At 42.7% G+C, this 23,793-nt stretch overlaps 2 protein-coding genes across 2 annotated transcripts in view; one reads left to right on the top strand and one right to left on the bottom strand.

The window, feature by feature from the left end:
• TTC7A (tetratricopeptide repeat domain 7A) overlaps window positions 1–15,587 on the bottom strand; it is a 176,920-nt gene extending 161,333 nt beyond the window's left edge. Inside the window, exons 1-3 of the mRNA XM_086628675.1 lie at window positions 15,395–15,587; window positions 12,493–12,656; window positions 10,659–10,827 (exon numbers count right to left, since the gene is read on the bottom strand). Coding sequence (XP_086484801.1) covers window positions 10,659–10,827; window positions 12,493–12,656; window positions 15,395–15,560 — 499 coding nt within the window. The 5' untranslated portion in view covers window positions 15,561–15,587. The remainder of the gene's footprint in view (window positions 1–10,658; window positions 10,828–12,492; window positions 12,657–15,394) is intronic.
• Window positions 15,588–16,679: 1,092 nt separating this feature from the next.
• Window positions 16,680–21,247, top strand: MCFD2 (multiple coagulation factor deficiency 2, ER cargo receptor complex subunit). The gene is made up of 4 exons (XM_086628685.1): window positions 16,680–16,696; window positions 17,569–17,717; window positions 18,462–18,621; window positions 19,771–21,247. The coding sequence occupies exons 2-4, from the start codon at window positions 17,578–17,580 to the stop codon at window positions 19,900–19,902; spliced, it is 432 nt and encodes a 143-aa protein (XP_086484811.1). The 5' UTR covers window positions 16,680–16,696; window positions 17,569–17,577; the 3' UTR covers window positions 19,903–21,247.
• Window positions 21,248–23,793: the final 2,546 nt, after the last annotated feature.

The following is a 23,793-nucleotide window of genomic DNA, read 5'->3' on the forward strand; positions in this document are numbered from 1 at the left end:
ATAGCAGAAATCAGCAACTTAAATCCAAAGACACTCATTTTCCTGACCCTATCAACACCTGCTGCCTATCAGATGGCTGCTCTTAAGCTTCATGGCAGATCTTTGAATCTTAGCTTTAACTTGTAATACAGTTGGGTGTGCACACCCAACATACATATACAGTTATATACACACACTGCTTTACAAAGTATTTATTAAACATTTATATGTTTATTTTTTTTTAAAAAATGCCTGCTAGGTAGCATGCTACTGACAGCCACCTGTCATCGCAGAAAAGGTCAGCAAGTTTTACGATTTTGTAAAAACAAATAGTCAAAACTCATCTTTGACAACTTTTTCAAGCACTTTGCCATGAGACAACCAGTGAGCTTTCTTGTGGTATAAAAGATTTTCATAGTCACTCCCCATCTCTGTCATGTAAGAAACCTCAGAAGCAGCTTCTAAAAATTTGTCATTAAGTTTAATTAATTTTTTTTAAGTACTGAATTGAGTATCAATGGACTTTAAACATCACTGATGAAAACTGATTAGATCGCCATTGCTTTTACCTCAATGTGGCTGATAAAGAGCTCATGCTAGGATTAGTGTCATCTCTGCCATTTTCTTATTGTTCACTTGTGCTCGTGATATTAGCATTATCTGCAATACATCGCTTCTTCAAGGGAATCTAAGCAGTGGATGATCTTGCACACTCCTGAGGCACATGCATCCCACTTAGGGGACCACTGCTATAATGTATTCATTCTCCTGGTACAAAAGGCCACCTCCATTCCGTGACATATCTGATAGCAGTTAAGGAGATACATCTGCTGGAGTGATGCTCTAGGACACAGCAAACGTAGGTGACAACAGCAGATCCCTTCCAACCCAAACCATTTGATGATTCTATGATCTAAAGGACTTTGTCAACACCATTCCACATCCATAAACTTTCACAGCATGCTGCAAGAATTGTATTTAGACCAGGGAAAAAAAGTGTAAGAGGCAAAAGCAGAAGAAAAAATGAAAAGCTGTTAGGGCACAAGGGAGAGAGATGGTGCTGATGACCAAGTATTGGAATTTATTCAGCTTGAGCTCATCTGCATCATTGCCAAGCAGCATCACCAGTGAGCAAATTCTCTTTCAGCCGCAGTCACTGAACCAGACTACCCCACCTTCACGTGTACTTCAGGAGCAGGAGGGAGAAAAGGGGAGAGTAATTCAGATTTTACTATGCTGATTCATATCAAGCACTCAAATCAATTCTACCTAAAATTTGTTAGAACAGACATAGCCTGCAAGGACTAACAGGCTTGTTGCCCTGTCACTCAAGATGATCAAAGATATTTGGCGCTTACTCCAGGGTAAACCAGCACATGGAAATCTTCCTATAGCCTCTGGACACATATCATGCTACACAGCATGGCCCCAGTATGGGGACAGTGTCACAGGCATCTAAAAGCTACCTCTAGCTTAGGCCATCTGAAGTTACATTTGTATTTGTTTTATTTTAGTGAAAAAAGTGTAGCATGTTGTCTGATGTTAGCACACAAACATTGTGTGTTCCCTGCTCTGTTTTCTCAGAAAAGCATGTGCAACCATTCTTGTATTTCCTGATGCTGCTGATCCCACTGCTTTAGAGAACTAAATCATAGTGCAGAAGGTGGAGGTTTTGTGCATGTGTGTGTGCAACCAGCACCTGCCATCATCTGTGGAGAAAGGAGTGGAGGTCGAACAAAACTTTACCATCACAGAAACCAAATCACATTAACAAAAGGAACAAGAACTTGTTTCCTTTTTCTACTTTCCAGATTTCAGTTATTTGCATTTCATGGTCTGCAGCTATCTATCCTTAGAAGTCTAAAATCATACCCATGCTGCATTTGTGCATAGTAGATTGTGCTAAACAAACTACTTCTAAAATGCAGACAGAAAAAAGAAGTCAGCTATCCTATCCAACAGCAGAGAAGAGCTGGAGCACAAGAGCAAAGCCTAAGCACACCAAGAACGCCGAAGCTGGACTGGGCAACCCCTTCACATCCAAGGTGGAAAGCAGTGGCAGCGAGGCACACAATCCACCAAAATGCAACATCTTCAAAGCCACCACCGCCACAATGTAAGAGCAACTCTAAACTCTTCAATTTCTAGTCTGAAAACCCAAATAAGACATACCAATACTAGATCCTTTTATCAAGACATAAGCATCTACAAACTGGAGCTTTCCCGTATCAGACAGCTACTCTGATGTCAACATGAATAAACAGCATGCCTCCGGTCTAGCTAGCAGGCTTGTGAACACTAGCACTTTGAAGTGTATGCCAGGTATAGAACAAAATCTCTCTCTCTGATGTGGATTAAAAGATGCAGTTTTCATCAAGCAAAAGTGAAAACGAGTTCTACCAATAAAATGCCTTCCCGTCAGTTACTCAGTTTTTAATGTCATATTACATCATATGTCCTTGTGGCTGGAACTCAGTTTTCCCAATGACCAGCAAAATTAGTTTTATTATTTAGGCTCTAGTTTAAAGGAATCCATCTCTCCACAAATATCAATGCTCAGAGGTACGAACCTCACTCATTTCTAGTCATTAGAGAAGAATTCCAACAAAAGAATTGGTGCCCTGTCTGTGACAGATCCTTTCTAAAAAAGGATTAAAAAAATAAAATGAAAAAGCAAACAAATTTTTCCTCCACTGCAGTTCTACTTAGCCACAGCAGCAGCTGAAAATACCGATGAAAGTAACCTCACCAAGTAGCTGCCAACAGAAGAAACAGCAGTTAAGGAATAGGAGGATACTACTGCAAGCCAGTATATGATCTCAAAAGCCACAGAGAGGTTAACACAGCTGCATACTGCCAAGTGTCAGTCACCCTCATGAAGCTCATTATCACCCAAGAGCAATATATTTCTACAAAAAAAGTGAAAGCAAAGTTTTAGATAATTTTCCCCTCAACTTTCACCCAAACCTGTGCTTTTCTCTTCTTAACTTTGTGCCCAGCATAATTTTCCCTCTTCACTATCAACAGACTTTCCTAAAGACTACGAGGAACACTGGTGGTTTCTTTAGGAAAGTCTTAGTTGCCCTCCTGAACACTACAAGGAATTTAAGCATCTCAGCCAGCATTTTCACTTCCAAGGTGGGCAGGTTCCAGACAGCAGTGAACTGGGGCCCCAGCAAAGTCCACACACTTTAAAATAACAACCCTCCTGGTTTAACAGGATGATTAGGGCAGAGAAGATTCAGACTCTCAAGTAAAAGCCTACAGTAAGCATGCCAAGATGTCAACAGTAAGTAACTGACATCATGATTGACACTGAAACTAGCGGGGGGAGGTAGGGAGAGAATAGAGGCTTTTAGGGTTTTCCCTGCCCCTTTCTGCTAACCAAGTGCATTATAGCACATTGCCCCCATGCCAGTCAGTAGTAGCAATGCAGGCAGGATAAAAACTCAGCTTTTTTTCTTTTTTTTTTGAGGAGAGTGGGGTGGAGGGTGGGAGCAGGCAGGTCAGGTTGTGCTGGGAGGAGGGGAAAGAGCTGGGTTTCTGCGTTTTTGCCACTAGCGGATCTGGATATTTTCCTTGTAGTCATGTGGCTACTGAACAATAATACAGAAATGGATCATCTTTATCTTGACATGTGCGATTACAACATGCTTTTACTCTCCCCCATTACTGCTCAGAGAGGACAAAGAAAATTATTTATTTGAACACAGAAAAAGAATGCCATCAACCTTCCATTAATCCATTTCCAACACTTTCCTCAGTTGACAAGACAAGGTACATCCTTACATAGTAAGATTCCCCAGACAGTATCTCTTTTTAGGTATTACAGCAAAGTTTTTCTTAGGGAACTTCAAGAATTCTTAAAAATCAGCCTGTAGAAAAAAATCCCAAGCACAAGAGTATGCAAAACAACAGGGAGGGTTTTTTTTTTTTTAAGTATCCAAGAGGCAGAATAGTATTCCAAACGCTCATTTGGAAACAGGAGAATGCACCCTGCAAAACGTTATGCCCTCTGAAGTGAGAAGCAGGATCAGAAAGTGCACGTATAGCCTATGAACAGGTTTGGAAAACATGAGCTGAATTCAAAATGCTTCCCGCATAAAGAAGTGTAAATTCACTTTCAAAAGAAGATTATGAAAGAAATTATAACCCTGCAAAGCTATATAATGTTTCCAAACTCAGTTTGTCTGCACTTGAAATTGTTCAAACTACTGGCACTCAAAATTATTCCACAGTCTGTATTCCAGTGCTCTCACCAGTTTTGCCACCTCATTCATCAAAAACTAAGTGGACAAAAATCCCATCCCAGAAAAGCTAACTGGAAATTCTGTTGTCAGAAGGACTCTATTTAAAAGGAAGGCTGCTTAGGTTAAGCCCTTAACACACAATAATCCATTAACATTGTTTGAATGGAATATATCCTTGTACTATGAGATCAGTAGCGTTTAGTAAAAAATAAATTGAACTGGATAAGTTACTGGCTTAGGGTTTGAAAAAAAAAAGTTTGATGAAGTACTGAGATGAGTCTTTAAAATAGAGGCACTCTCTTCCAGGGAGGACAAAAAAAAGTACAAAAAACCCCACATTTTTCTCCCTTTCAGTTCTCTCCACTAATTTAGCTCAATAGCTAGCTTTTCAAAGCTGATGAACCAGCAAAACTTTGACTAAATAAAACCAAAATAGGAAAGCTTATTTTTCCCTTTTTAATCTATGAATTAAAAAAATGCACACATGACAAGAAATTTACCAGATTTAACACTTATCAGAAACACTGACTTAAAACACTCTCTGCAGCAAGTGAAATTCATTTAACTGAAAAGATTTTCTTAATCAAACTCTTTAAAGAGAGGAGGAAAAAGTAACTTTGCAATGAAGCTAACATTTTATTCTAATTTCCAAACAAACGCAGCTGAATACAAATCCCACCTAGGAAATTAATCACTTTGTAGTAAACCATATTAGAAAGCAAACGACACACAAGCAAATGTCAAAATTAAAGACCCCAATGAACGTATGAACAAGTGGGTGATAAGCTAGAAAGAACAATTTTAATACCAGGCTTATGAGTACTGAATGCAAACCTACTTAATAGTTCTACAAACCAACAAAGTAAGAAATTAAGCAGCACAAGTGCAAAAGAAGTTTAAAATAGATTATTCAAATTTCAAGGCTTCAGTTGGTCAATTTAAAATCATTATTAAAACCAAGTGCGTAGTTTTCAAAATAGCCAAGTAAAAGGCCAGTTTTTCTGTTTATTATCTCCATGTGATATCATCATTTTACTTTCAGGACACCACAACCTCCAACCAACCACTTCCAGTATTACAAACCCAAGACAGATTTCACATGAGGAGAAAAGTGAACAATATACTTCCAAGCGATACCCACCTCATCATTGAAGTTTTAAAAGATACAACCATAAGGGAAACAGGAAAACGTGTAAGATCAGCAGTTTGTCCCAAAAATCAACAAACAAAAAACCCTAAAAACCCACAAAGAGCTGGACTGAACCCAGAACACTGGAGGCAGGCTCCAGCATGTTCAGTGTTATCAAGCTCAGGAAAAACACTCACATGGTGGATTCAGGGTGTTGCTTTCAGCAACGGCATTCACAGCTCTTAGAAGGGCTCTGAAGACCAGTGGCTCAATCCAGCAGAGTTTGTCTCATGATCTTATGGTTTTTCAGAAGTGTCATAGTACAGATCTTAAGTTCAACAAGGCCAAGTGCAAGGTCCTGCACGTGGGTCGGGGCAATCCCAAGCACAAGCACAGGCTGGGCAGAGAATGGATTGAGAGCAGCCCTGAGGAAAAGGACTTGGGAGTGCTGGTGGATGAGAAGCTCAACATGAGCCAGCAATGCGCACTGGCAGCCCAGAAAGCAAATCATATCCTGGGCTGCATCCAAAGAAGTGTGGCCAGCAGGTCGAGGGAGGTGATTCTGCCCCTCTGCTCTGCTCTTATGAGACCTCACCTGGTCTCAGCTGCATTCAGCTCTGGAGTCCGCAACACAAGAAGGACATGGAGCTGCTGAAGCGAGTCCAGAGGAGGGCCACAAAGATGATCCAAGGGCTGGAGCACCTCTGCTGTGAAGACAGGCTGAGAGAGTTGGGGCTGTTCAGCCTGGAGAAGAGAAGGCTCCGGCGTGATCTTATTGCAGCCTTCCAGTATTTAAAGGGGGCTACAGGAAAAGCTGGAGAGGGACTTTTTACAAGGGCATGTAGTGATAAAACAAGGGTAATGGCTTTAAACTGAAAGAGGGGAGATTTAGATTAGATATGAGGAAGAAATTTTTTTACATTGAGGGTGGTGAGGCACTGGAACATGTTGCCCAGAGATGCTGTGGATGCCTCATCCCTGGAAGTGTTCAAGGCCAGGTTGGATGAGGCTTTGAGCAACCTGGTGTAGTGGAGGGTGTCCCTGCCCATGGCAGGGGAGTTGGAACTAGATGATCTTTGAGATCCTTTCCAACTCTAACCATTTATGACTTAAACGGGTTGAAGAACGCAACAAAGATTCCTGGAAGCCACTGAACCAATGACATCTCATTTCCTTGTATGTGTGACCTGTGGTTGGACTTGTTATAGTGAAACAGAGACTATGATCAAGGCTTCTTACAGAGACAGCATCACCTTGTTCTCTTCCACATGGATTCTTCTAAAGTCTAAAAAGGCTGAGTTCACACTGCAGCCTTTTAATACACAGGATCTCTTTTCAAAAGTTTTAAAAAAAAACGTTTTAGAAAGAAACGTACAAGGGATTTGTCTCACCCATCTTTAAACGCCCACAAACAAGTTAGTCCACAGCCACCTCTCACAGGCACCAAAGAGGAGGTTGTATTGTAGAATACCATGCACTTCATCTGTGTCAGGCACTATTTGAAGATCTGACGAATTACCCCAGAACTGCCAACTCCTGACTGTACTGAGAGTTCAGACTGGAGCAAGTAACAAATTATACCCAACCTGAGCTGAAAATGGCCAATAACACCACAAAAATTACTGCAGTGTGTACTGGGAGAAAAGGAAAAAAAGAGGTACTGGGATTGTTAAAGATTTAACTCACTAGAAAAATCACCTAGATACCATTTGCAATCCTATGTCATCACTGCACAGATTTAGATAGCTACCTATCTCCAGGCTACCCACCTCCACGTGGAAGAAGTCCAGTGCCTGGCCTGACAGCTGGTCGGATGGACACAGGGAGCTCCTCTGCACAGGGCTGACTCCCCTTGCAGCAGCTCTGATGGCACACATCCTGACTGCAAGCCAAAGATCCTCTCGGTCATTACAAAGACAGGACCCACACACTGCATGAGCCCTGCCTGAGCTTTCATCACTCAGTTAACACAGCTCTCAGCGTGCTCTCATGCAGCACAGTAAGAAAGGCTGTGCAACAAGTATTGCAACAACATAGGAGCCCTTCTACAGACTTGGAATTTAGGTATGCTGAAGACCTGGCTAGACTATACTTGGCTCTGTAAAGGGTTAGGTTGTGACCTGCCCTACTACCAGGAAGATTTATCCACTGGGAGCATACAGAGATCTCTGCAGTGTTTCTGCAGCCAGCACAGCCAGAGGGAAAAGAATGAGCTCTGGCAGTTATGTATGTTGTTCTGAAGTCTTTTTTGCTTGCATGTTTCGAATGGACAATGCCAGGCAACAAAGCCACAACATGTCCCAAGTGAATTAGAAGCAAAGCAAGAGCAAGTTTGCTTACTCAATACTGTTTTATGCAACAGACAGAAGCACTTGCATCAAAGATTACCTGCAGTAGTGTGAACTGAATAGAGGTTTTATGGAGGAATTAACTCCACAGAGGATGAGGAGGAAGGAGACAAGTACACATCAATCACCTATTAACTATCCATAGAGGTTAAAATTAGTCATCATAAAAAAATAATTAAATAAATAAAATCAAACTGTTATCAGAGCTCCACTCATAGTGCCACAGAACTTCTCCCATCCTCACAACATGGAGATTTAGAAACAGAACAAAGATAAAGTCAGTTGAGAAACTAAGTCTTGCCCTCTCTGCCGTTTCTCCTGTGACTTGTTGACTGCTCAAGTCCCTGCATTTATGAAAAATCCAACACGTACTGCGTCATACTGACCTTAGGTGGAAGTCTACTGAGCAAGGCAAGTAAGAAACTTCTTCCCTGTTCAACTTCTACAGTCCAATCGCAACGGTGCAAGTCCATATTGCTTCTTATCATAATATGCACTTACTACATGCTATGGACCTTCAGAGGAAGGCCCCAGAGACTTATCTCAATGTCCAGCCTTCAGTGTTGTGGAGCTCAAAAGATGCTCTACAAAAACCAAACTCAGTTTTGCTTGCTGGTTCACATTCCATTTCTACCACTGACTTCATCTATGCAGCTCCTCACAGTGTATCCTGTATCTTCCTCATTACATTGTTTGATTCCAGCTGTAAAAGGACAAGTGTGAGTGCCTTTAATTTGACTTTTCTTTCTTCCTTGACCTTTCCAGCATAATCCTGAGTGCTTGAGAACCTCTACTGCCATTCTGCATATAGCCACAACCTAGCAGTACTAGCTACACAAAGCATGAACCTGAAGCCACCTTGGTTAAAAAGTGATACAAAGTTCTGGTGTTTAACTAATGCTGGATGAACAGGGATATTTATTAAGCCAACTGCTTTCTCTCATTACTGAAAATCTGAGGAAGAAATTAAGCAGCAAACCTAAGTTCCACTTTGAAATAAAGACAGGACTGTGGGTTTTCTGGATTGCTGCCTAAATGATCCCTGCAAAAATTTTACAACCAGCAGTGTTCAAGAGTGTCTTTAAAGAAGGTTGCAGCTTGCCTAAGCTAACAGTAGTTCAACCAAAGGCAATAACATGGTATGGATCAACAGAATTTCTGCAGAGATACCAAATGAAAAAAGAGAATAAGAAAAATCTTTAGCATAAGGTATAAATGAATTTTAAATAATTCAACTCCATGCTGTTACTTGCTCTGCAGAGGTAGCCTGGACAGACACGTTTTGAAATGAAAACTTAAATCCACACTGCTATTGCCATAGCTACTTGTACAAACTTCTAAGGCTTAAGGGCTTATTTCTCTAAGACTGGAAGGTTGAGCCTCTGGCATGGGGCAACAGTGATCCTAGCAGTGAGTGCCCTCTCCAAACTCTGCTGGACTTTTCTTTGTCAGAAATTTTGGTAGAATACTGAGTGAATTACTGTACCCTTGACACCTTGGGGCTAATCTGAAAGTGATCATCACAGAGGATAAAAAATTGTGGAACAGTAATAGCACAGAGGTTGCACTGCAATGGTGGGGACTCCTTACAGTTTACACACACACACAGGGGTAATACAACATTTATGTTCTGTGCTAAACTACACAGCAAAAAGAAAAGCTACAGCCTGATCCTCTGAGGTAAACACCTCCACCCCCAATATCTTCATATGAAAGTGAAGTAGTCAATACCGTAGAAGAGGCCTTACAGGAACAGTGTTTTCCATCAGCGTTCATGCATACCTTTTTTTTACATTCACACCTCACTAAGGACCTCATCCAGTTCCCAGTGAGGATAGTGCATCTCCTTCAGACTCTGGAGTGCACCAACAGTTGCTCTCTGCTCTGACACTGCTATGAAGGCACTGGCAGTTACTCGCTCCTCTGCGCCATGCAAGTGTTAGTGCAAGTTACAAGTGAATTAGTCCTGCTCCACAAAAGCTCGTTAGTGAACCAGATTCAACCGATGTCACAGAAAACAAAATCAAAGCAAGCAAAGCAGCACAAACAGGTTTTCAAAAAACAGAATGACTGGGTGAGATCATGAAACACCCAAATTATTATCAGTAATACTAGCAGACCAGTCAAACAGTATTTTGGGTTGATTTGGTTTCACTCTTTTACATACCAGTTGAAGGTATCTGATCATCAGAGTTCTCATTCACCTAATTAGCTGGTGGACATGCTGAAAAGAGTAGAAAGCAGTAGATAGGTAGCAGTACTTGAGCAACATTTATAAAGGAACTGAAAGCAAATGAAGAAGATTACTGATCTTTTTTCCCCCCCAAGTCAAAAACTGACTAGGGTCTTCCTTTCCCCCACTCAAAAAGGAAATGCAATTTCACTACCCATAGAGGCAGTTTTTATTAGGATCTCTCAAACAGTGCAACATCTGTAGAAATACAAGAGGAAGGAGAGATTCCTGTTTGTACATAGGGTCTGATACCGTGACACATGCATTGCAAAAATATACTACCTGCTTCGAAAGCACATGTTCCGTTAGTCCAGAGTTTAAAACTTGGAAACATTGTCCTTGCTTAATTCACAGAAATCATTAAAATTTACAAGTAGATGAACTCTTTCTAAGAAAACACATAGGCCCCAATTCAGCTCAGTGCTCGATTTAGATTTCCCCAAAATGGATACACAAGCTCAAGTGTGTTGCTGACTTACAGCCAAGAGCTACTGCAAGATTTCCAATTCAAACTTTTATTTACAGGCCAGTCAAGTTTAAAAACCATGGACTAAGACTCCATAATGCCTTTAAGTTTAAACTACACAGACCACACCCAGAAGGATTTTCTAAAGCATATAGCATTGCCCTAACTCTGCTCCAACCAAATCACTTGGAGAAATACCTTTGACTTCAGCCTAAACACACCATACTTCAAATATGCATACACGGTCCTTTACCTTTAATAACGAAGGCTTCAGCTACCAAACGCATCACGTACAGAGGTTTATCTTTTGTGGAGAGGTCATCAATGCCTGCTCTTGCATACATGCTGATGGCATCTCGGTAGGATCCCTCCACATAATGAAGCTTTCCTAGGATCAGCATAGCCTCTGTCATATACGTAGGCTGAAACAAGAGTGGGGAGAAGAAGGGTGTTTACACGGTAAAACACTAGAGAGCGAGAATGAGGTACTTCAGAACAAATTAAGCAGATTCATAATGCTTTCCTCTCAACAATGCTAGCTCCGCAGGCTAGAGTAGGAAGGATTTAAGTGTCCAGAGATCTTAGGGCTGTGCTCATGGGCAGGCAACAAAGGTCAGGCAACTCCTTTGGAGCTCAGTTTGGAAATACACAGCTTACAAGCCACCTCTTTGGTTTCAGCTGACCTACTCTATTAATTCACCAGCCACAGACAGCACATAAAAGCCTGGCATTGTCAGAACTACCTACATACACACCAAGAAAATTCCCTGCTTTTAAACTAGAAAGCATGCATCGCCTCTTCGTAAAGTGCTCTCCTCTCCTCTGCATATTTAAGGAGTGAAAAAGCTCTGAAATTTTCTTAAGTAATCAAAGAATTTTCACGCAACAGCAGAAAAACAGAAAGCATGCCTGCTATCTCTTAAGATTTGTTTGGTTTCTTAAGGATTGAAAATATGGGTACAAACCTATGTAACAAAAATTAAAATACACCTAGCCAAACTTTTTTTATGCTTTGGAAAGCATGAAAATGTTCCTAAGTCTTCACACTCTTTTTTTTTTTTTTTAATATATGCAGTCAACACAGGGTCAATGCTGCATGAGTAGCCAAGTCACCGCCAACAAAGAAAACAGTAATGGCAATTCATGCATCCAAATTTAACACTAAGACCTGGAAGAATTCAGTGGTTCTGGCTGTTACTGGGGCTAAACTATAAAGAAAGAGGGTTGGATGGACTCCCCTTCCTTCCTCCCTCCTTTTTACTTTTTAAGTATACTGACTTTCAAGAAGTTAAGATCAAGAAATTGTCCCAGAAGAGCCACTGTAGACACGGTCCCTGGAAATTAACATTATAAAAGTATAACATATACTTCCAAGCTAAGTAGCTTGTAAGTTTAAGAACCAAAAGTAAAACAAGTCTAGAACAGACTGCTGTAATTCATCATTTTTTAAAGCCAGTTATACAACTGTTTGCCCAAGGACATCAACACAGCAGCAGCCATCAAGGCAAAGTCTTAAAACACTCCTAAAGCTCTGCAGCTGAGTTGACAGGCAGCTACCAAACATATACCAAAATCACAAAAGAATATAAAAGCATAACTTCACATAACTTCTTGGCAGAGACTGAAAGCAATGCTAGGCTGCAATCCTGGACTCACACTACAACCTTAAGTGCCTGGCAGTAGCTTACAGCACGTTTTACCTCCAATTCGGAGCTGACCAGACGTACGCAACACCCTCAGACCAGGAGTGGCAGCAGGTCACTCAGCTGTGCTAGCCTGACACCACTGTTATGTGGCCATTTCCCACCACCCCAGAGAATTCTTAAATATTTATCCTGCTTCTTTCCAATAAAAAAAATAAACAAGATATATACTTGTGGCACATAACTTGTTTATATACAAGAAAGCAAGTCTCCTAACAGAAGGCACTGCAAAGGGGTATTGAATTACCAGTCCATTAGCAATACCTACAGTACAGCACTGTACATGCAGGGACATGGACAGGCAACACCCAACACCTTGTATCAGACCAATAGTCATATGAAAGAAGCAAGATGGCAGGAATTACGACAACAGAGCCCACTTACTCGTAGCTTTCCTCTGCTTAAGGTATTGGTCAGATACTGTTTAGCTTCACTCAGTTTTGGCTCATTCTTCTCTGTCAATGGAATGGAGTCCTTCAGTTTGGCAAAGTTCTCCTTCAAACATTCTTCCAGCAGAGCCTCTGCAAGCAGCATACTCCCGTAGTCCTCTGAAAGCACACACCAAACAACAAGAAACATCGCTTAGTACCATACTGCTGATAAATTGCATTACAAAATGAAAAAAAAACACCACACAAACTTGAGACACACAAATAGTAACTCAAACAAGGGGGTAAGGAAGAACTAGCAGACAGAAAAAAGTTCCAATAACTTCTAGCTATTGGAAACAGTATGTTTCCTATGAAAAAATGAAATGACATTTCCTTTTAATTTGAAGATTTTCCCTAATTAATCTTTTCATTTTGACAGCACAGTTAATTCTCCTGTTGTCACTAATGTTAAGAATTTTCATCACAAAATTCACTTTCAAAAGTTAAGACCAATCTTTGCAAATAGCTAAGTGCATCCTTTAGATTTACAAATGTCTAAGTATTAACTGCATGCTTTGGACTATGGATAAACTACAAACTTCCCTGCAGAACAGTAAATATATCAGAAACTTTTAAGATTTTGCTGAAAGTTCATGGGAAAAAAAAGATATTTAGACACATCCTACACATGTATTATTAAAGATACAGAAGGCTTGATGCAGTGACACAACTAATATGCCACATGCAATTTCTTCTACATTAAAACTCGCTCCTGTTCACAGTTTTACAGAAGAGAAACTTAAACATAGGTAGTAGCACTGGATACGGCATGAAATATCAAGTGATACTGCAAACATGCGCTGAAAAAAGGTTTCATCTACCAGTGTACTTGGAGTTCTTGAATGACAGGTCTAGTTCCACAGTTCATTTATTGATAAAAGTAGTACCTCAATCAGCTGACTAGTGGGCCAAGCAGGGTAAGAAAAATCTTTGTAAATCAAAGCACCAAGCCTGACATTTCACACATACTTCACATTTCACAGTCTGAAATTCTAGAACGCAGGAAACACACTACTGTATCTATTTCTATATTTTCAGTCCACAAGACAACTTATCCCCACTCACTACATGTACATTACATACAGCCTTATTAATCAACTTGTGGGGTTTTTTTTGGTTTAGATTTTTTTGTTGTTGTGGCTTAAGCATTCAGCTGCATATCAAATTATAACTACAGCTCTTCCTGCTCAATTGCAGGTCTACAACTAACCTGCATGAACAAAGCGTATGTACACAAAACGAGAAATGTAAGTGTTCAAATATATTTCTCCCCCTATCTCACAGCAATAATTTCTACACAACACTGAAGAGCTTTCAGGTAGTCACTAATCTCTTAACTATATCTAAGGAATTACATAAAATCATATACAACTACAAAATAAATATACACACTCTCTCAAAGCAAACACTACTACTAAAAAACGCCATCCAGACACACACTGCTCTTTCTAGAGACGCAAAACTGCACCTATTCCCTTGCTGGAAGAAAAATTCTGTAGCAATAACAAAGCATTACTCTTTCATTAACTAGCAAGTTATGATGACATAGCAGCAAGTTAACAATGTTTTTACAGCAATCACACTGTTGTTATGCCTCTTAATTACAAGGGAACAAACTAATATGAACTCTTCAACTATTAATGCCCCTAAACCGCATGATGATCTCTGCACCTGGGAAAAGCTGCTGAAACCTGACTAAAGCTCAAAGGTTGGCCATGTGGTTCTCAACGCAGGGCTCCATCTGCACCACGTATGCACTTGGAAAACCTCATAAACAAATAGGTACTAAGCTATCAACATCTCTCTACACCATGCTTTCCCACTGAGAAGTTTATTGCACTCCAGCAAGCTTCAATTAACTCTAGGGCCACATCCTAGAAACAGTCTTCTGAAGAAGTGGGTTTATTCATAGAACCAGCTCCTCCGACTTCAATGGCAGAACCTCTTGGCAGCAGCGCAGCGGCTAGGATCGAGTCTTCTTCACAACTTACTGTTGTTGACTACAGACATGGAATTTTATATTTTTAAGTTATGCTGCTCACTTCTTAAAAGCAATTTCATTTAAAAAGAAGCAGAGTAGTGTGTTGTAACAGGAAAAAAAAAAAGAATTCATTTGCTATTTATGAAACCTGTCTTACATGTGAAAGGATACTTGCATGATCCTAAGTCTTTAAATAAAACAGTCCCCTTCAGAAACATAGGGAGATAATTTAGGGGCATCCAGAATGGGTGGGGAGAGAGCAAGAGGGATCAGCATAGAGAAGATGGAGAGAGACATTTCTAAACACGGGGGATTTCAGGCAGTAGCCTAGCCGCAGCCCAGCCGAGCTTGTTAAAGGAAAGCACCGAAAAGCACCGAACTCAGCCACCACCTGCGTCCAGGTGCTTGCAGAGGTGAGGGAAACATCCCAAACGCTCCGGAGCCGCCGCGCCAGCGCTGCCGCCCCTTGCTCCCACCGACAGCCCCGAGCAAAGCGTTTCCTCTCGCAGCCCGGCAGGCTCGGAAGCGCTGACATGAAGAGGAAGCACAAAGTTATCTTCCTGAACGCCGTTTCTTGGGCTCCCGCCGCCTCTCCTGGGCATCCCTCCCTCCTGCCGCGGGGCCGGGGCGCCTACAGGGGACACCGGACGACATCCCGCTCCCTCCGCCGGCGCTTCCCAGCCCTCTCCTGCAACCCCGGGAGATGGGGCAGCCACAGCCCACCAGGCCGGAGCTACCGAGCCCCGGGCGGCGGCACAGAGCGACAAACCGGCCCCGCCGCCGAGCTCCACGCCCGGGCGGTCCGGTAACGTCGGCGGCCGCCCCGCCGCTCCCCACCTACCTACCTACCTGCCCGCTCCCCGCCGCCACCTACCCGCGTCTGGAGCGCGCCCTGCCGCCGCCGCCGCCTTGCGCGGGGGCCGTGCCGGCGGCAGCAACTGCTGGGCCAGGTGCCGGAGCTGCCCCCACTGCCCCTCCGCCCGGCACCGCTCGATCTCCCCTTCCAGCTTCACGTGCGAGTGCGCTCCCTTGGCCGCCATTTTAGCGCCGGGCCGGCCCCGCCCCGCCCCAGCAGGGAGTCCCCGGCGGCGGCGGCAGCCGGGTGATTCCCGGAGAGTGTGCGGGGCCGGTTCCGCTCGCCTCTAGGAGCCCTGCGGGGTGTGCGTGGGCGGGACGGCCCCCTGCCAGGGGCCCGCACCTAGCGACGGCGGTTTCTTCACGCGGCCTCCCGGCCGCTGCCGCCCTCCCTGCCGCTTGACACGCCCGGGCCGGAGAGCCGTGCCCCGCACGGGCGGCCGCTCTCCCGGCCCCGCAGCCAACCAAGGGCACCGCGCCTACCCGCCTGCCCTCAGCCTGCCGCACACAGCGGGCCGGCGGCGCCCGAGAAACGCTGGTGTCGCCGCCGTGGCGCTGCTCTGCCATTGTGGCCCCGGGGCTCTGCTCCTCGGCGGGAAGGGCCAGAGGCGCTGTGCCTTTATCGAGTCCCTCGGAAGTCGCCTAAACCCCGGCCTCTCCTGTCAGCTGTCCCGAGAGCCACTGCCTCCCTCTAGTAGCGACTGCCGCACGGAATAACCAGCTGGCGCACGAGTAACGAGCCAAGCACCACATCGCCTCCCGAGGCCGGAGTCTGCCCCGAGGGTCAGAACCTTGAGAGGGGAAAGCAACTGCTGTTGAGGCGTCCAGTATAAAAATAACGAGACCTTCGACACTTGGCGACAGGGAGACGTGAAGAAACAGTTTATAAACCACAGAGGGTCACGGCGACAGGGCGCTGCGGCTCCCAAACGAGCGGCAGGGCGGGGAAAGCGCAGCCAGCCGTTCCTGGAAGGGGGCTGTTGGGAGGCCGCGAGGGAAACGCGCAGGGCGGGGGCGGCTGGGGAGCGGGCACACGCCGGGCTCCCGCTGCTCTTTCCCGCCCTTCCCTTTCCTGTCGGCTCCGCCGGCGGCACCCGCCCTCCGCCCGGAGCACGGTTGGTTCCATCGTCACGGTGCGTCCTTTGGAACGGGGTTCTCACCGGAGCCCGGTACGGGGCTCTCGCCGGGCGGCGGGAGGGGCGGAGTCCGCCGCGGCCCTCACGGCCCCGCCCCGCGGTGGGCGGGGCGCCCCACCTGCCCGTCCGCGAGCGCTCCACGTGGAATTCCAGCGGCGGTGACGCAAGCCCCGCTCGGCGGAAAGGTGCAGCCAATGGGCGGGAAGAGGGGGCGGGGCGGGCGCTCGGCGAGTGCGTCGGGTCGGAGGTGACGCCGGGGATGGTGGCCGGCCCGGCCCGAGCTCGGCTCCACCTGCCCGTGACCCGGGGACCGCGGGAGGGACGGCGCGGCGGCGGCGGCCATCTGCCGAAGGGTGCGTAGTCTGGCGGCGACGGGGCCTCTCCGCCCGCCCCGGCAGCCGAGGCTGTAGCGGGCTGTGCTGCGGCCTGGGCAGGGGGCGGCGGGCGCAGTCCCCTCCTGCTGCGACGGGAGTTTTCCCCGGGAGCGCTGCCGGGCGGGGAGCCGCGGCGGGCAGCGCGGTGCCAGCTGTCAGGGCCTGCGGCGCCGCTCCGTGCCGAACCGGCTGCGGACCGGGGGCTGCTGGCGCTGGGAGGGAAAACGGAGGAGCCGAACGGTACCTCATCCCGCTGCAGTGCTTCAGCGTTTCACTTGCCCGTGACGTGAGCGCTGCAGTGACTGTTGCGTCTTTAAAGTTGTGTATTATTTAGGATACGCGGTCTTAATTGGTCTGCTAACGAGATGCGGCCTCTTTGATACCGTAAGCGGCCTTTGCTCCCATAGCCGTGGCTAAAGAGCCCACATTCACTGCATGGAAAAAAAAAAAAAAAAAAAGTCGTTCTCTGCAAACTACTGCATGCTTCCTTGAAATAGGGACCCTTATGGAAATTCTTAATGAGAGCTCTCTGGTTTTCTGCTTGTTGAGTGCTTGAAATGAAGCGAGTTCTATTCTAGAACTTAGTAGGGTTATTTCTGAGCACGCTGTAACTGCTGAAAGTAGATGGCATTTTTCATCTATTGTTTGTTCGTTTTTTTTTTGGGGGGGGTTCCTTTTCGTAGGAGATCACAATGGCCCAAACGATTTTTAGAATACGTTTGCTGTTCTGCTTTCTGGCTGCATTCTTCATCTCTGCCCTGGCTGAGGAACACGTAGGAGAGAGTCAACATGCAAACATTCGCCTTGATAAGAACTTGGTACAAGATAAAGAGTATGTGTTCCATGTTCTAAAAATGTAAACTTTACTTCTTAATGATTTGCTTATCTCTTAAGTCTTGTTATGCGAGTTGGACTTAAGCCTAGGGCACCCTCTTTTCTCAGGGTGCTGTATCACTAGCTAGAGTCAGATTTGAGACATGCTTGCTTGATAAGTTAGTAGAGATACTAGGCCTAGAAAGGTCTCTCTGGAGCCTTTAGCCCTACTTGTACTGTAAGGAATTTCTTACAGGAGTTCTGCTTACCTGGATCAACATACTTTAGACAAAATCATATTCTGAACAGGTAGAGTAAGAGGTTTTTTTCTCATTTGCTTCTTCATAGAGGCAAAACAGTGGGGGCAGCAAGTAAAACTCCCTTGAATACTTCATGTTTGGCTCGGAAAGATGTTCTTCCAGTTCCTGTGCTTTGGAAGACAGCCAAAAGGAGATTTTGGGCACTGCTTCATTTGTTTTGATTAACGTGCTAAGTAGGCCAGAAGAGATAGAAATAGCTATCTAAGACGTTAGAGACCACTACAGCACCTGTAACAACCAACCTTTGTGCCCCTTTCATCTTAGTATAAAACTGTAGCTTTCAGTTGTCCAGGGTGCTTTTAGAGAGACAGTATTTCCTGTGTACTTGGCTGTCTGATCAAAGACTAATTTTGATGTAAACAGACCGTTAAATATTAACTGACGGATATGTTGTGAGGTTTGTTTTTTTGGGGGTTTTTTTTTTGTTTGTTTGTTTTACTTAGCCACATCATGGAACACTTAGAAGGCGTTATTGAGAAACCAGAATCTGAGATGTCTCCACAAGAGTTGCAGCTTCATTACTTCAAAATGCACGATTATGATGGCAATAATTTGTTAGATGGGTTAGAGCTTGCCACTGCTATATCACATGTCCACAAAGAGGTAGGTGGAATTTTGTAACCATGTGTGTTTAGAAACAGTTCTGACTCTGTAAAAGAACAGAACAGTTACAACACATCTTTAGTGCAGTTACAGTTTTGCCTGAAAATGAGATTGTTTCCCCTCTGATAGTTTTGGTTTGATTTATAAATGCACCACCTTTATCACAGCTTTTCGTGTCACATTGCAGTCTCCATTGTAGTTTAAACTTTAAGAGTGAGGAAGGACCGTAGAGTGAAAATGATTTGACAGAGGGGATTCTTTGGTAGGCAGGGATGGGGAGAAAGGGAAATTAAACAAAATGGGATAATGCTGATGAAGGTTTATAGAAAGCATGTGGTACGATGCTGTTCGAGGTTCTAAGGCTGCTGTTTTCAACTCCAAACTGTTATGCAGTGGATACACAAACTGTAAGAAACCTCTTGCAAAAAATTAGTATTAGAAAAACTGGTCACTATCTGCCATTTTCTAAACACAATTTCTCTTTCCAGCTAGGCATATTTAAGGACAAAGTAGGAAAATACAGCCCTTATGAAGACAATACTAACACGTTATCTTGTACTGACCATTTGGAAGTTACAGTTCAGAATAACATAACTTCCTGTGGCAAAAAATACCTAGCCAAGAACAGAATAATGACTTGCTGTTTCATGTGCCAAGGCACCTCTTTTCATTCCCTTTTGCTCATAGCGAGTGTTACTAAGAATTTTACTGACTTTTAGCTACAGTGCTGGATTTTTTCATTACTCTGTTACTGTCAGGCGCTGCATTTTGCAAGTTCTGACGCACAGGAAGATGTTTCTGTACTGCATAGAAACCATAGTGTCTGTACTACATCAAGATCCGAATTAAGAATACATCTGTTAAATTATTATCCATCATTACACACTGTGCTATTGAGCTTTTAGAACTTTTGGCTAAGAATATTGACTAGATACAGAATGCTTGTTCTGAAGTCCAGAGAACTTGGACTTCATACCTTGCGCCTGGTAAAAGTTGCTTATATTGTTATGAACAATTACATAAAACTTAGTGCCAAATTAGGCACCAAGCATGAACAGCTTAACAAAAAACTAGTTCTCAGTAATCTGTCATATGTGCCACTAGGTGGGAAACACTACTAAATTGTTCAATGTGGTTTTGCTTTTGTAGGAAGGTGGTGAGCATACCCAGACGATGAAAGAAGAAGAGCTGATCAGTCTAATAGACGATGTCTTAAGAGATGATGATAAGAACAATGACGGATACATTGACTATGCAGAATTTGCAAAATCACTGGAATAAGGTTTTGCAGGGGGCTTGTTTCTCCTTCTAACTACGTGGAAATGTGAACCAGTATAATGTGATTCATTACTGTCTCATATCAACCTCTGTGCTGTGAGAAGGAGAGGTGTACCAGTCCCAGCTGAAGTTATTTGCAAGCTGTTATGTGTTAAGAAACTGGCAAACTTGGAGTGAGAGCCATGTTTTACTAAGCGTAGCTACACATTTGAATCTTGAAGCATGGAAGTGTCAACAGTACTCACACAGGGTACAGCTGGCAAACTTTTAAGTAGCTGTGTGTGAATACTAAATAGATCATATACAATCTAAATTTCAGTTCTGTGGTTGGATTATATAGTACTTGTTTGCTCACATCTTCTATTGAAACTTATAAAATACCTAAAAAGCAAGAAAAGATTACTGCATATAGTTGTGTTTCCAGGATGAATGTCCTTACCTTCCCACTACTTTCAAAGGAAATTTGCATACAAGTACATGTGCTCGAAACAGCAATTGTAGAGGAAAAGTGTTTGAATGTGGTTTATGTTTGAGGTCCACATGACTTTAACACAGTCTTTGAAGAAATTATTTTTAAATATATGTACTTCCTAGCATACCCTTACGTTTTACGTGTAAGTATATACATGGTTTTCGATTTCTTCTTGTCCTTCACAGTTACTTTTTTACCTTAATTTACTAATTTTTTTTCTCTACCTTCTGTGGTGTTTTCTTAAGAAAATGAAAGTATTTTTATTACATTTACATGTTGTATTAATGCCGTATGGCATTTACTAGAGTAGCCTCTGCTATCTTGTTTTGAAGGTCACGTTAACAGTAAACCAGTTTAATATAAAAGCTTGTGTTCAATTTGGTTTTTACAGTATTAGCCAGCAGGATAATCTAAGAGAGCAAGTAATGCTGCCTTGTTAAGGTTTAAGTTCATATTCCTTGACACCTAAATTACGGTATTGCTTTCAGGAGGTATTTAATAACTAACAGTTTCAAGATACTTGAGTGTTTGCAAATTAACATGGTTCTAGGAATGTTTTCACTGTCTTGACTCAATATTTGATAAGTCAAGCAGTTTAAGGATATTAGAGAAGTGATGCGTTGCTGTGTTATTGGTATTTGGTGACTCTAAAACATAACTGAAAGCTGAAATTGTTTTCAATCATTATCCATTAATAGAGAATCTAAATGTTAGTGTATTTCTGTAAAATGTATAAAGAGCTATTTTCTGTACAAAATTATTCTTATACAAGAGAAACATTTGTAAAAGAAAGTATTTCCTCTGTTTAAATGTTTGTGCAATGAATCCTGAGTGTTGGACTCTCTTCTTCTACTAGTTATTTATTTTGATACCTTTGTGGCCAAAGTTATACAAGCAATAAAGATAAATTGGGGTTTGTGCGCTCTGGAACTAGACACACAAGGCTGTAAGTCCTAGTGAGAAACATACCAAATTTTCTGATATATTTCTAAGCCCACCTCTTTTACTAGCAGTCATCTTAAAAGAAAGTTCTTCTTTCAGTTAAAGCATTTTTTAAAATATCTCTTTTTTGGGTAATTAATCTGGAGTGAATGTTGAATCAGAAGGAAGTATAGAAAATGCTTGCAGGTAGGAGGGGAGAAGAGGTTAAGCTCCTCAGCTTTGAGCACTTAAAGCAGGTTGCCAGTAGACCTGACAACTCTTATATGCTTATTGCATAAGCTTCTGAGTTTTGGATTTATTTAGGATGAAAGAGCAAGACCAAGGAACTGGCTTGTGCACTGCTCTTAAAAATCATGGTTTTCTTATCAAGCACAGCCTGTAAACTTAGTCCTGTAACTGCCTGTGGGGCGCATTTATATACATATATTTACATACATTATTTACTAACAGCTATTTTATGTGACAAAAGACATGCACCATAGAAGTTTTATATCAACAATAGTTATGATAAATGTGGATAACATGACCATTGTTTAACAATGATATTAAACTTGTTTTTAAGGGTTCAGAAGTATGTATAAATGAAAAAATTAGTTATTGAAAACGGAGAACAAAATTGGCAGCTTTGATTTCATGATGCATGAAGAAAGATCAAAACAAAATATCTGCTTTCCTAGAAAGAACAGTTCAGGAAATGCTACCCAAGCTGAAACCTGCATCACCGTGTCTTTATTCAGCCTCCTAAAACAAATACACATACTTAATTAAGTGCACTTAAAGATAAATGGTTTAACAGCTGTCTAGGGAGCTTTCTTAGTTATTAAGTAGAAAAGCGCAAAACTGCTGAGAGCAATAGTGAGTCAGACTTTTTTTTTTTAAGATACAACTAATTTGTGCTAGTTATAGCTCATGTGGTACGCTATATATGCTGGTACAGGTCGTATATACACATAGTATTTTCTATTTCGTATATATATAGTATAGAAAATACGGCCTTTACAACAGAAGTACTTGTCAACTGTAAAGCTGTTTTAGCTTCTGTAGAACAGTACTATCATCTCAATTTCATAGATAAGATAAATAACAAAGCAGAAGGGGTGTACGATATGCTGAAGGTCAATCACATCCTGGCAGAAACAGAAAAACGGGATAACACTGTTGTGTGTGACCTTTGCCTTTTCCTAGTCTGATCTCAAGGGATGTGGATTAATTTTTGCCATTAGAGGAGAACACATCTGGCCTTGTATTACTGTATAATGTGTGCCCAGTTTAAAGTATCTAGATTATCTTATTTTACCTCACAAAATATTGCATAGTTTAGCAGCTAAAGAAAATACTTAATGTTCTTGAAGCACTCCTAAACTGATCGAGTTTTTATTAATCGATCTGGAACAATGTATATGAAGGAGAAAAATCTGAACTGCTTGTCCAGTGCCAGTCAGAATGCTATTAAAGACGAGAATGACTGCCTAGAACTTCCCAGCAACAGTTTTGTCTGCATATTCACACAGACTTTACTAACATTTTATTAATAAACTATAACCCCAAAATGTCTTCGATGCATCAAAGAATGGTTAGAGACTTACAAACCCTGATTTCATCTAAAGTATTTTTTAATACTGCACAAGCGGAAGAACAGGAATTCAGGAATAACGTCATAATCAATACAGCCACTAGATAGCGCACTGACACTGGACATTCATTCCCTGCAGTATGTAACGGGGTGATCCAACAACCTGGATTTCTCTCTACCATCACCCTCTACTCTGACTAAAGGCAAAGCTTCCTTCTCTGTCTTCCAACACCACATTGTCAGTATGATGCCCACATTTTTATTAGTTTACACCTGTCATAAAAATTGACCGTAGCTGGGACTGGTTACTGGTAATTAATTTTTGTTGTTTAGGGAATCCAAATCAACTTGAAGTGATAGTAAAGAAACTTGCATTGTAATATTGTCAGTAAAAATAACTGTGTGACAGGAAGGCTTTCTAATATAAACAGGAGGCTTGGCCTGACTTCTCGACCATGTTTAGTTAACCTGTGAGGGTCCGTGAGGTATCTACAGTGGTCTCAACCAACATCAAAGAGTCTTAAAGGGTTTTAGTAGGACCCGACGTCTTACTGGCTTTGCATTAGATGGCAGTAAGAGCTTCTGTCACTGTTCTTACAAGGCATAGGTCCAGTATGGTCTGATCAGCCATTTTTGCTTAAGGTGAAGCTTATTGCTTTTTTCTTCCTCTCCCCCATTATGGTCTCACCGTCTGCCCAGCACATCATGAAACAGCTGCATAATGTTCTAAGTTTTTAGTAAACAAATTAGGGCAAGGATCACTGCATACGTTAGTCTGGGTTATTTGTTATGACAAGGAATTTGTGTTCTAAACATTTCATCAGTACAGATCCTCTGTCCACGTTGAATGTGATCCATTGTGAGGGCAGTTATTACTGCCTTACAGAAAGCTTCTCTGAAGTTACAT

Source organism: Tauraco erythrolophus, chromosome 2, assembly GCF_009769465.1.
Source record: "Tauraco erythrolophus isolate bTauEry1 chromosome 2, bTauEry1.pri, whole genome shotgun sequence".
NCBI lineage: Eukaryota > Metazoa > Chordata > Aves > Musophagiformes > Musophagidae > Tauraco > Tauraco erythrolophus.